This window comes from Benincasa hispida, chromosome 8 (genome assembly GCF_009727055.1).
Source record: "Benincasa hispida cultivar B227 chromosome 8, ASM972705v1, whole genome shotgun sequence".
Classification (NCBI taxonomy): Eukaryota; Viridiplantae; Streptophyta; class Magnoliopsida; order Cucurbitales; family Cucurbitaceae; genus Benincasa; species Benincasa hispida.
The window spans coordinates 15,425,113-15,436,824 of NC_052356.1; the positions used below are offsets into that span (position 1 = coordinate 15,425,113).

At 36.3% G+C, this 11,712-nt stretch overlaps 2 protein-coding genes across 2 annotated transcripts in view; one reads left to right on the forward strand and one right to left on the reverse strand.

Moving 5' to 3' along the window:
• Positions 1-1,130: 1,130 nt before the first annotated feature.
• Positions 1,131-11,712, reverse strand: part of LOC120082832 (transcription initiation factor TFIID subunit 15b) — a 10,828-nt gene continuing 246 nt past the window's right edge. The window contains exons 2-7 of the mRNA XM_039038164.1: positions 5,583-5,693; positions 5,113-5,239; positions 4,154-4,901; positions 3,471-3,621; positions 3,275-3,356; positions 1,131-2,509 (exon numbers count right to left, since the gene is read on the reverse strand). Of these exons, the coding sequence (XP_038894092.1) occupies positions 2,392-2,509; positions 3,275-3,356; positions 3,471-3,621; positions 4,154-4,901; positions 5,113-5,239; positions 5,583-5,693 (1,337 nt within the window). The 3' untranslated portion in view covers positions 1,131-2,391. The remainder of the gene's footprint in view (positions 2,510-3,274; positions 3,357-3,470; positions 3,622-4,153; positions 4,902-5,112; positions 5,240-5,582; positions 5,694-11,712) is intronic.
• LOC120082831 (protein FLC EXPRESSOR) lies at positions 8,044-11,360 on the forward strand. The gene is made up of 4 exons (XM_039038163.1): positions 8,044-8,779; positions 9,741-9,904; positions 9,983-10,068; positions 10,851-11,360. Exons 1-4 carry the CDS (start codon positions 8,220-8,222, stop codon positions 10,956-10,958), a joined length of 918 nt encoding a protein of 305 aa, XP_038894091.1. The 5' UTR covers positions 8,044-8,219; the 3' UTR covers positions 10,959-11,360.

Consider the following 11,712-nt stretch of genomic DNA (forward strand, 5'->3'; position numbering starts at 1 on the left):
TTCTTTGGAGTTTTATAATTTTTATTCTAGCATTCTAGGCAAATATTTTATATTTAATTAAAGAGAAAATAATTAAATGACAAAATTGGTAAAAAAAAAAAATATTTATAAACAATAGCAGAATATCTATTTACTGATGTTTATAAATATTTTAATTTATTTTTTTATACATGCACGTCAAAATAATTTAATGTGAATTTTTCAATGAAAAAAATCCAAATTACAACCCTGTGCCCAACTTAAGATTGTTACCAGCAATAGTAGAATTAGCAGTGTAAACTGATGCATCTAGCAGAAGTATTCTATCTTTTCAAATTTAACGAACACAATTAAATTAAAATATTTTTTACTTCATCACTCTCCAACCATATAAGTTTGAACATTAAAACCCCATTTAATACCATTATATTTTCTATTTTTTTTTAAAATTAAGCCTATCAACCCTACTTACATGTCCAATATTCTTTTATTTTATATACTTTTCAACAATGATTTAAAAAACCCAACTAAATTTTGAAAAGAAAAAAAAATCATCATTGTAAAAATTCGTTTGGGCTTAATTTTTCAAAAAAACAAAAACTAAATTGTTACCAACAGGACCTAAATAACCTCGCCCAAACAATTACCACTGTTTCTCCATTATTATTGTTATTTATTTTTCCTTAAACCGTGATCTATTCTCCATTTTTTGTTTTTGGCTCTCATCCCATCTGTTCCCAAAATCCCATCCACAATCACAAAAAAATCACATATTATTCAAGCCATATTTAAAATGAGAAATCAAACCCATACTTTAGAATAGTTTCTTTGGACATTCAAACAAGCTTACGCTAATTAATCCGGGGCAAAATAAAGTGAAAATTCAGTTTCAAAGAATTACCAACAAAGTCCGTCGTAAATGACTACTAGCAGCTTCAAAGCCAATTCAAATTCGAACAGTTTGGATGAACACGTTCAAAATCTCAAATATGGGTTTCATTTGAAGATCTCACAATATCGTTACTTACGAGAGCTCTATGCACAACTCATTACATTGGAGACTGTCACTTCTCCAATTGTATAATATAACTAAAACTTGATTCCATCATTCAACAGATGATTGTGGAAGAAATATATGAAAACAATAGACATAAAGAAAATTACCATTCATTGCTCAAACAAACTAGTTTATGCAGAATGTCAAGAATCAGGCAACAACGAAACAACCCCACCACCCTTGGAAGGGGAAAAAACCAAGTACAAAGTCTTCTTTTTATAAATAACAATACCCGACTCCTAAGACTATTCCGAAGTTATTGCTGAATATTTCCTCGGCAGAGCTCCAAAGGGGCCTAACGCAGCAAACGAATGTGCAGAATGTAAATGACAGCACCACGGCATCACAATCCATGAGGTTAGTGTTTGCCTTAAGACCTAACTAAAATGAGTCTTTTGAAGATTTGGAGCGTCAGACATTATTGCACCAGGAGCGTCCAAACAAATATGAAACATTGCCAAAAAGCCTAAAACCCAAATACCCATCCCATTAAAATACCCCCATTTCCAAGGGGAAAAAAAAAAACCCTGCATTCCAATACTTCTGACCCTAACTGGCTCAATTGACAAAGATAGACTCATTAATTTGAAGTTCCTATCTTGGATATGAACTATCCCAACCTCTAATATGCCTGACCCAGCCAGCATAAAAACCCCAATCCCAAAAAAGAAACATTACCAAAATTCTAAGGGGTGAGCGACAGTTGACAATTGGACTTAACTCCACACCACCATGTAGCCTAGGATGACTTACAAATATGATAGTATTATGGGAAATTAAAAAATTTAATCAAATATCACAAGCAGCCTCGAACACATGTGTGCAAGATGAATTAAGGAATAAGACAAATTTTCCGATCATCCCTAACAAACAGATAATAATAAACGATGTTAAAAGAGTAAAGAACATGGCAAGTTAATATTCAATAATTAAAATATGAATGCAGAAATGATGATTATAGGCTAAGATATGCTTGCATCAGATCCAACAAGGATGTAGCTGAGATCAGGCGGAGCTTATACATCAGAGCACCCAGTGCATGATTCTAAGAATGGTTATGGAAAGAGAAGCACTCACCTGAAAACATCAACACCTACCTTAGCAACAAGCAGTTTGGAGATTATCCGCCTGCCTCTATAAAAAAAAACATTCACACAACTAGATTAATCTCAAGCCCGAGCAAGATTATAATCCTCCAGGTACCACTATAGATAAAAAGGAGCAAAGAGGTCTCTTGCCCATAGAAAGTGAACAACCTACCTCTTTGGTCTCCAATTCAAGAATCCAGCCATGGAACAAAACTAAAACACTAAGATCACAATTCCCATTACATAAAATGCTCAATGCTGAATTTCTCAGTAAGGACGGGATCGATTTCCACCATGCTGATGTCTATCAGGTCCAGAGCCTCCATCCCTATAGCTATCTCTGCGCCTATCTCCACCACCTCCATATCCACCTCTACCACCACCACTGCAACATGAAAGGAGAATTAAGCAGTGCAAGATGACAAATCTTCTAAAGCATAATAATTATACAATGAAAAGAAAACTTGGATGCATCCTAAGCTACACCCATCTATTCCCATCCCACCGATTGTCCAATCACAATTTCCTACATGTCAAACTCTTCTTTCCTTTTTTTCTTCTCGAACATTTTTTAATTTTTTCTATTGTGCTTAAGTGGGATGTGAAAAGATGGGTGTAGCCCAAACTACACCCAAGTATTGCTCATTATATAATAATATGAATGAATCAGTTAAAATATCTTTATATTAGAATATTAGCACAAAACAAGAAGATAAAAGCATACACACCCACGCTCAAGAATTCATTCTAAACAGGTACCTACTAAATGATTAATAATTCATTATGAACAGTAAAAAGACTAATACAAAACATTTCTACTAAAATGGGTAAGACAGACTAATTTAATTCAAAGCCTAATTCTCAAATATGTCTGGATCTCAGAGCAAAAAATCAAACAAAGAATATCGTTGATAGTTCCTAGATAACATGAACTTGGGGACATCAAACAGTATTGAATATTAGCCAAAACCGTAACTCGTCCTATCCTGATTCAGCCAACAAGAATCTTTTTCTGCTCGTGTATGTGTATAAGAAAGAGAAAACTAACACCAAGAAAAAACTAATAAGCACATATTTTTAGATGTACGCATGCCTAAACTCTGCTCCGACTTCTCTATTTGTTTTGAAAGAATAATGGCAAAGCAAGTACCCATGGTTGTATGTGGGTGGAGCCCTCGGTGCAGACTTTTCAGCCATTGCAACATTGATGCTATAGCCTCTCAAATCATAATCTGAGTATACAAAAGTATGATCATTGAAAAATGATATCGTAGAGAGATTGAAACTAAAATTAAAACCATAATTGCTAATGTTGTGATTATAATACTATAGGAGCCAGTAGTTACTGTTATAGAAACCGCCAGCAGAATGTGCCGCGGAGGGGTCTTCATATGATACACATGCATCGCCTTTGTTATTCCCCATCTCATCTGTATATATTTTTATGTTCCAAGGCCACTGATCCTTGTAGCCCCTCTTCTGCTTGATTCTTCCAATCTTCAAATTAAAAATGCAAAAAAGGCCTCATTTAAACAGTTCAATATTTGAAGCTACAAGCAAAAGTCAATGCTGAAAAAAGATTCTTCAGAACTTGAAAAGCCACTTTATTACCAATAAAATAGAGCTAGCCCTACAAAACTTCCTAAATCATTAACAAATGTCTCAGACAGAATTCATAACATAACTTCTGAACATGAAAAGATCATTCGCTTAGAAAATAGATGAAAGTATACTCATTATTTAAAAAGTATGAACTGACAATCAGGAATTCCATGTACTGACACATTCTAGAGAAAGCAGAACATCAATTGCTGACATTTCATTGGCAAGGAGAATAGAACTAGCTCTATAAGAGCTTCATTTATCACAAACAACTTCCTCGTAATCAAAAGTCAACTTTCTAAGTATGGAAATATAGTTTGGAAGCCTCTACATTGACTAAAAAAGAATTAATGATCACATGGTGCCCACTCCAACCAGGATAGAATACCAGATGCAACAGATTATAGCTTAAGAGAAGGTTACTTACTTGACCAATCCCACCAAATAATTCTCTCAATTCATCAATGGTCACATCTGGTGGCAAATTAGATACATAGATTCTAGAGTTATCACACGAATCATCACAATTGTCATCACACTGCTTAACCTGTGCTGGCTCTGCTGTTGGTGTACTTCCATAACCACCACCTCTACCGCCACTGGCATTATAGCTTCCTCCTCCTCTACCACCAGCATTATAGCCACCTCTACCACCAGCATTGTAGCCACCATCATATCCACCTGATGGCCCACCCCGACCAGCAGCACCACGCCCATCACCTAGACTATCACCACCATAGCCACCAGTGGGAGCACCATAACTTGGAGGGTATGTAGTTCCACTGTAGCTTGCAGGAGGAGGAACTGCATCAGTCCCGTAATCTGCAGTTCCAGCATGGTAAGATGGTGGATAAGAGCCAGCAAGACCACCAGATGAGGGTGCCGAGGATGGGGGCACCTGACCGTACCTGCTATCTTCTCCTCCCTGGTGACCACCAAAAGAATTACCACCTCTGTTCCCACCTTCATTTCGACCTCCATCATGAGCTCCACTTCTACCACCATGGTAACTACCACCTCTGCCATTACGATTTCCACCGTAACCCCCATCAGCTCCACCTCTATTATAACCACCACCACCGCCGCCACCACCACTTCGATCACTAGCACCACCAGGTGAAGGTGCACCACACTTGTTACACTCCACTCTTCTAGCAAAGTTCAAATTTCCACAGCTATATTGGCAAATTGGCAAAAAAAAAAATAATAAATAAACAAAACAAAACATCAGTTTCAATCATAAACTTCGCTAACAAACATAAGACAATTTCCCCATATAAAAGTCTAAAATTTATGCATTTAGGGATGGGGAGCCGCTCAGTGTACCCTTGAAAATGAAATAAAACAAAAGAACTCAGTGATAGACGAAGAAGGAATAAAACCTACCCAGGATTAGGGCAGACCCAATCCCCATCTCTGCCACTTCCGCCACGACCACCTCCGCCACTGCGTCCAGCCCCTCGCCCTCCTCGATCTCCTCCTTGATATCCGCCTCCGCCTCCGCCTCCGCCGCCTAATTTGGATCAAAACAAAAGGCACATAAAGAAACTGAGGCGAGGAAGAACATGTAACTCTTTACAGTTAGATACAATCGCAGGAAATTCACTAAACGAATAGAAGTCACGCGCCGCACCCAATATCAAAAAATGAACCTTTCAAAAGCAATACAGAGCAATAACATCGTTTAACCAGTAAAACCAAAAGAAAGTCTTTCCGACAAGAATTAACAAATAAAGGATAAAAATCCTAAATTTTTTCTAAACATTAAACTTCCTTTCCACAGAGATTCTTGTCAATGAAAGATCGAGAAACAATAATAGTAATAACGAATCAAAGAACAAAAGAGAAGTGCATACCTCGACCACCGTAGCCTCCACCTCCGCCGCCACCTCGTCCTCCATAGCCTCTACCGCCGCCGCCACCCCGGCCTCCACCGCCATATCCACCGTCACCGCCCTTCCCTCCACCTGTCTCTTATACACATCTAGATGTGTATAAGAGACAGCTCTAGAAGCATGAAAGTATAAGTAGGACATTAGAGAAACATTCACATCTGCTAACAAATTAATCATTTAGCATAGAGTATAGATACCAAACTAAGCGATTCAAGGAAAAAAAAAAGAATGTTGCGATGCTCGGCACAATGAAAACTTAAGATGCACCAAAACTTAATACAGCAAGCAAAAGTGAATATAACCACGGTTTTTTAACACGAGAGAACATATTTATAGAATAAACAAAATAACAACAAAAATAAGGATGAAGCTATTAGCGAAATTACTAATATTCTGAACGATCACAGAGAGTTATGCAAATGAATACTCGCCTCAATGTCTCCAACAAGAGCAAATGCTCGAACAAGAAATTCGATGACTAGAAGCTTTTGATCATCAGTTTTCTCAGCGGTTTCACGAATGATAGATAGAGATTCAAATCTGAGGAATTCTTTTAAGTCCGATTTGACATCCATCAACGACATCGCGTCTTTGGAAGCGGGAAAGAATTCCAGAATTCGCAAAGTAGAATCATCGAATCTGTGGAAATCTTGAGCGCTAAAGCATCAGAGAAAATGTAATGATCGATAATAAATGGAGATTATCGATGAAAAATTCGAATGAATGAGTTAGATAAGAAATGCGAGTGAACAGCCAAACCTTCGGCTTCTGAGCCGCGAACGAAAGAGAGAGTATTGCTCCGCAGCTGAACAAGACATCGATTAAATTGGCGGGAAAGGTTTATTCTTCACACTCCGAAATTGGTGTTGAGCTTTTTATATGAAATGATAATGACACCTATTTTTCTAAGGACTGTGATAAATTAAGCGTGGTTTTACTACACTTTTGGCTAAATATATGCAATAAATCTCAAAATAACTTACATTTGGTAATTAGAGGTCAATCCGTACTATTAAAAGGATTATAGGATAGAAACTTATGATTTCCCCTTTTATTCGTGTAATTTTACATTTAAATTATTAAATATAATTTTAAATTATCACATTTCCTCTATTTTATTCTTCACGTTAAAAAGTGATTCTTTTTTGGACAAAATATTTATCATCACATTAATCCATTCAAAATATTTTATTCAACTAAAAAGAAAATCATTCTCAATATTGTTTATCGTTGACAGTGACAATTTATAATTATTCGTTATTATCATGAATTTTAATGGTAACATTTTTAAATGTTCTTTGTTGTAGTGTTTTATATTAGCGACAAACATTAGTTTATAGAAAGTTTATATAAATAAAATTTTGATTAAAACTAAAATTTTCAATTCTATAAACTAAAACGAAGTATAATTTTATAGTATTTTATAACTTAGATTAAAACTACAATATTTGTTTGATTACTAGACTAAAAAAATAGAACTATCAACTAACCAATCATAAGAATTAAACTTACAATTTGACCGGATAAAAAATAATTTATTGATACATCTATTTATCTAAAATTAAAATTATGAAATATGTGTAATTGTAAGTTTGTGGTACTGGCATGTACTCCGTTCCTAGACGTCAGGTGGATTCTCACCCCATAGTTATTGTTCGCAAAAAAAATTATGAAATATTTGGTTTTTTTTTTTAATTCTACTATGGTCCCTGAACTTTAAATCTTGTTTTATTTTGATCCCTAGACTTTTAAATACGTCTATTCTAGTTCTTAAATTTTTAAAAAGTGCTTACTTTAGTCCTTGCTATTAAGATTCTACTAACCTTTAAACAAAATGATGAGATGACTTCAATTTTTAGATGACTAGGCTATCAAATAAGTTATCCAGGCTAAAAATTTGAGGATTTCAGTTTTAAATTAGATGGAAAAACAATTTTCTATAGGAGAACTCCCGTCATTTTGCGTTTAAGATTTTGGTCGTTCAATATATTGGCTCGTTTAAAGTTTGAGGACTAAAACGATCGTTTTTTAAAGTTTAGAGACAAAAATAAAACAATATTTAAAGTTTAGATACCAAAATAAGATTTAAATATTGATTTTTTTTAATACGACAATTGTTGGAGCGGAGATCGACCCTCTAACCTCCAAAAGAAAGACATATCAATTATTCTTGAGTTAGGTTGAATTTAGCCAGCTGACATATATAATAGTACTAAAAAAACTACCAGAAATAGTGTAAGTTAAATTAAATAGTGTTATTATTATTTATTTAATTATTTAGTTTCAAATGTGGGGGTGGCTTAAATGTAAAGGACCCATATTTGTAAGTTGGGCTCATAACCGTGTATAAACAAAATGGGCCTGAAAGTAAAGCCCAACTAGTGAAGCCCATTAGTACACATTCTCGCCGTCGATTGAAATCCGGTAACCGGCCAACCAAACAACGGGCGGACGGAACCCTTCCAAATAAGGAACCGAAACGAAAACTGCCGTCGCCAAAATTCGATCTCTCAATTCGTTTTGGCCTCGAATCTCAGCTGCTTGTCTGTGAAGAACAACGAAGAGCATCGAAGGAGGAGGAACGCGCTATCCTCAGGCATGGCCGGACGAAGCCATCAGCCGAATGCCTTGAAACGACGCGAAGTTCCGTTGAGTCGAAGCCCGCCTGATGATCGTCGATCCCATCATCGTCTTTCTCACTCATCTTCCGTCGGCGGTTCTTCCAGGGCTCACCAGGCAATCCTTCTCGAAGATAGGATATCTGCCCAGCACCGAGAGATTCAAACTCTCCTCTCTGATAACCAACGCCTTGCAGCCACTCACGTGGCGCTCAAGCAAGAGCTGGCGTCGTCTGAGCAAGAGCTCCGGCACCTATCGGCCACTGCGGCTAAAGTCAAGGCCGAGAGAGACGCTGAGGTGAGGGAGGTTTATGAGAAATCGCTGAAAATGGATGCCGAGGTTCGCGCGATGGACGCTATGATGGCGGAGCTCGTTCAAGTGCGGGCGGATATACAGAAGCTGAGTACCGTCAAGCAAGAATTAACTGCCGAGTTGCAAGCAATTCGCGACGACCTTACTAAAGCCTCCTCCGAGTCACAGCCATTGCCGTCTATTAAAGCTGAAATTGATAGAATGCACCATGAAATTCAAAGAGGAAGGTAAATTTTGATTGCTCCTTTGGATGCTTTTCTTTTAGGATGTTGTCCTGGTTACCTTATCCTTCAGTATAGTTCGAAATAGCTTTTTCAATTTAAAGCATCAATTTATGTTGAGTTGGCTGGTAAGGTTTCGCCCATCTATTGTTCCTGAATTTGATTGTTTCGACATAAAATTTGTATTAGCTTAATTGTTGAGACTCCATTATAATTGTTTTATAGCTGTATGTTTCTGCCGTAAAGAGAATATCAAATTGTCAATTCGAATGCTAAGCCTTCTCTTTCAATTTTTTGAACATTGGTACCTACTTGAAATTTGAACCATCCAAAAGCTCTGAAGTTTGTTCATTTGGTCTAGCTGTTTTTGTTATTGATATTATTGCTATACATAGTGGTTGCTTTCAAGTCCCAAATTAGTTTCTGTTTACATGAGAAGCTACTTTTGAAAGGCATGGTTCAATAATATTATATATCAAAACTATCTCGTCTTAAACAAAAAAGAAGTATGCTTGTTCAAGGAAACAATCCTGTGCAAAACTATGTCTTCTTGAATATTAGATCCCATATGATCTTACTGCCCGAACAAGATGTCTTGTTTAGTACTAGAGCTGGCACGATCCTCTTCGCACAAATATTGTATTAAATATCATGAAGTTACTCGAACCATTGGAATAAAAAAAAAATCTTTTAACAAAAAAATTAATAGAATCAGAAAACTTAGTGGAATGAAAATGTAAATAACTAATTTTGAGGATTACGGGCATGTGAAAGTTTCTGCGTTTTCTATAGTTAACTTTGTTGATTGTAAAACAAAACAACTTGATATTATGTAACAGAGTGGACAAAAGAATTGGTAGGATCATTCCTTTTATGCAGAAGAAATCAACTGCAGGATCCTATTTATTCGAGGAGCATAATTGAGGTTTGGAAATTACCTCTTGCTATTTGTTGTTGATCTGGACAGGGCTGCTATTGAATACGAGAAACGAACACACGCTAGTAATCTTGAGCAGGCTGAGGCAATGGAAAAGAGTATGGTTTCCATGTCTCAGGAAGTTGAAAAATTGCATGCTGAACTGGCCAATGCTGAGAAGAGAGCAAGGGCTGCAGCAGCTGTAACAAGTCCTTGTAAGCCTGCTTTTCGTACTCGGTAACTTATTTATCATCCTGTTTTTGTCGCTGACTCTCTATTTCAATTTCATACAGTTCCCGGTTATGCCACAACTTACGGCCATCCAAACATAAGATACGGCGCGAGCTCATATCCCTCTGACCCTTATGGCATGCATCAGGTATGTCCTCTATGTCTGTATTAGTTCCACGGCCCAAAAATTTAGTGTAGGGCTGATACTGCCTTGATTCTTGGTGAACACCATTCATGGTCATTGGAACGCGAAGTTCAATTATCAACTATAAGTAACCATCCTAAAACTTAAGCTATGTTTGGAATGCCAAACATATTCCTGACTAAAAAATATCGTGTTTGACAATAATATAAAAGTACCTTTGCGAAAGGTTAAAATCTCCTTTTAGTGTTGTTTGAAGAAGTGCTTATAGAATGCTTTCAGCCATAGTGGTTGAAGCACTCAAATGTACTTTTAAGAGAAAAGTATTGTAACTGAAGCTAAAAGCATTTCCAGACATACTTTTATATGACCAGAGCTACCAACCAAGCAACAAAAATGCTCCTTTTAATGGAAATTAAAATTGTAATAAAATTCCGTAGAGGTGACTGTGAAGTAGTTTTTATAGGAAGAAAACATGCCCTTATTTCCTTGTGACTTGAAGCAGGTGGAATTTTGCGTTAGGAACTTAGGATTATTATGACAGCCCTTGAAGCTTAAACAGTTGCATATGTGGTTTATTTTTCACGACTTAAACCAATATAGAGGTGGGATTTTAACCTCCTACCTCAAAGAAAAGAAGTGGCATCTTGACTACTAAGCTAGACTCATTTTGGTACCGTTCCATTATATCTATTTTTTATGCAAAAATGACACCATTGTTTAAATGTATTCTCAATAGTTATCAAATCTCCACAACCACCATAATATAGGCTGACAACCTGTTTCAGGTTCCTGGAGGAGCTGGCGTCGATATTGTTTCGCAATATGCACGTGCACCACCGACACATGGACCACTTTACAACGTACAACCAGCACCACCGCCGCATATGCAATGAATGGGCAGAATGATGTATGGACATGTTTTGTGCTTGACGAGGAGGAGTTTGGTCTCAGTGTCTTAGGTTCCATAAGAGTGGAAAGGCACTGTAAATTCTGGCGCAAAAGCTCGGTTTCTTCATCGGAAATTTCTCTTATACAGGGTCGCAGGGGAGGTTTGGCAGCCACCTTTATGTACATTTAACTTGCTGTGACCCTTTGCAATTCTGAAAGGTGTTCAATATCACAGTTGGGCTAAGTTTTGACATCTTTGTTTATTCACTGATTTTTTTTCACCCCGCAAAATGATACTGCAAACATCTTATTAGAATCTAGCATTTGAAACATCTTATGATAAAATATCGAACAAACAAGGTTTTCAATTTATGAAATGGAAGAAGAGTTTGGATCTCTTAATCGAAGTCTTAGTCAAGGATATAAATTGAGCACAAATTATCATTTATATCTTTGTTTATTTGTTAGGTTGTATCCTTCCCCATTTTTTTATATATCTTTTGAGAACTCTTTGAATAATTTCTGATCATATTTTTTTAACATCATTTTAAATGCTATAATTTTACCAATTATTAAAATTAGTTTTACACATGGGCAGAATGAAAAACTTCATTTATCTTAAAAATAAAGTCATATGCATTGCGCTGAACATATCTAACCAACATTTGATATTTGCTTTTTTTCTTTTTGAAAATTATCTTTCTTTTCTTACAATTCTTTTACTATAACTTTCATCTTTTCTAACTAGATACATGCTTA

Excerpts from the sequence above, each read along its gene's own strand:
- LOC120082831 (XM_039038163.1), top strand. The coding sequence starts at position 8,220 with ATGGCCGGACGAAGCCATCAGCCGAATGCCTTGAAACGACGCGAAGTT. Across the intron at positions 8,780-9,740 it reads CATGAAATTCAAAGAGGAAG|GGCTGCTATTGAATACGAGA; the intron begins GTAAATTTTGAT and ends TGATCTGGACAG. Across the intron at positions 10,069-10,850 it reads ACCCTTATGGCATGCATCAG|GTTCCTGGAGGAGCTGGCGT; the intron begins GTATGTCCTCTA and ends AACCTGTTTCAG.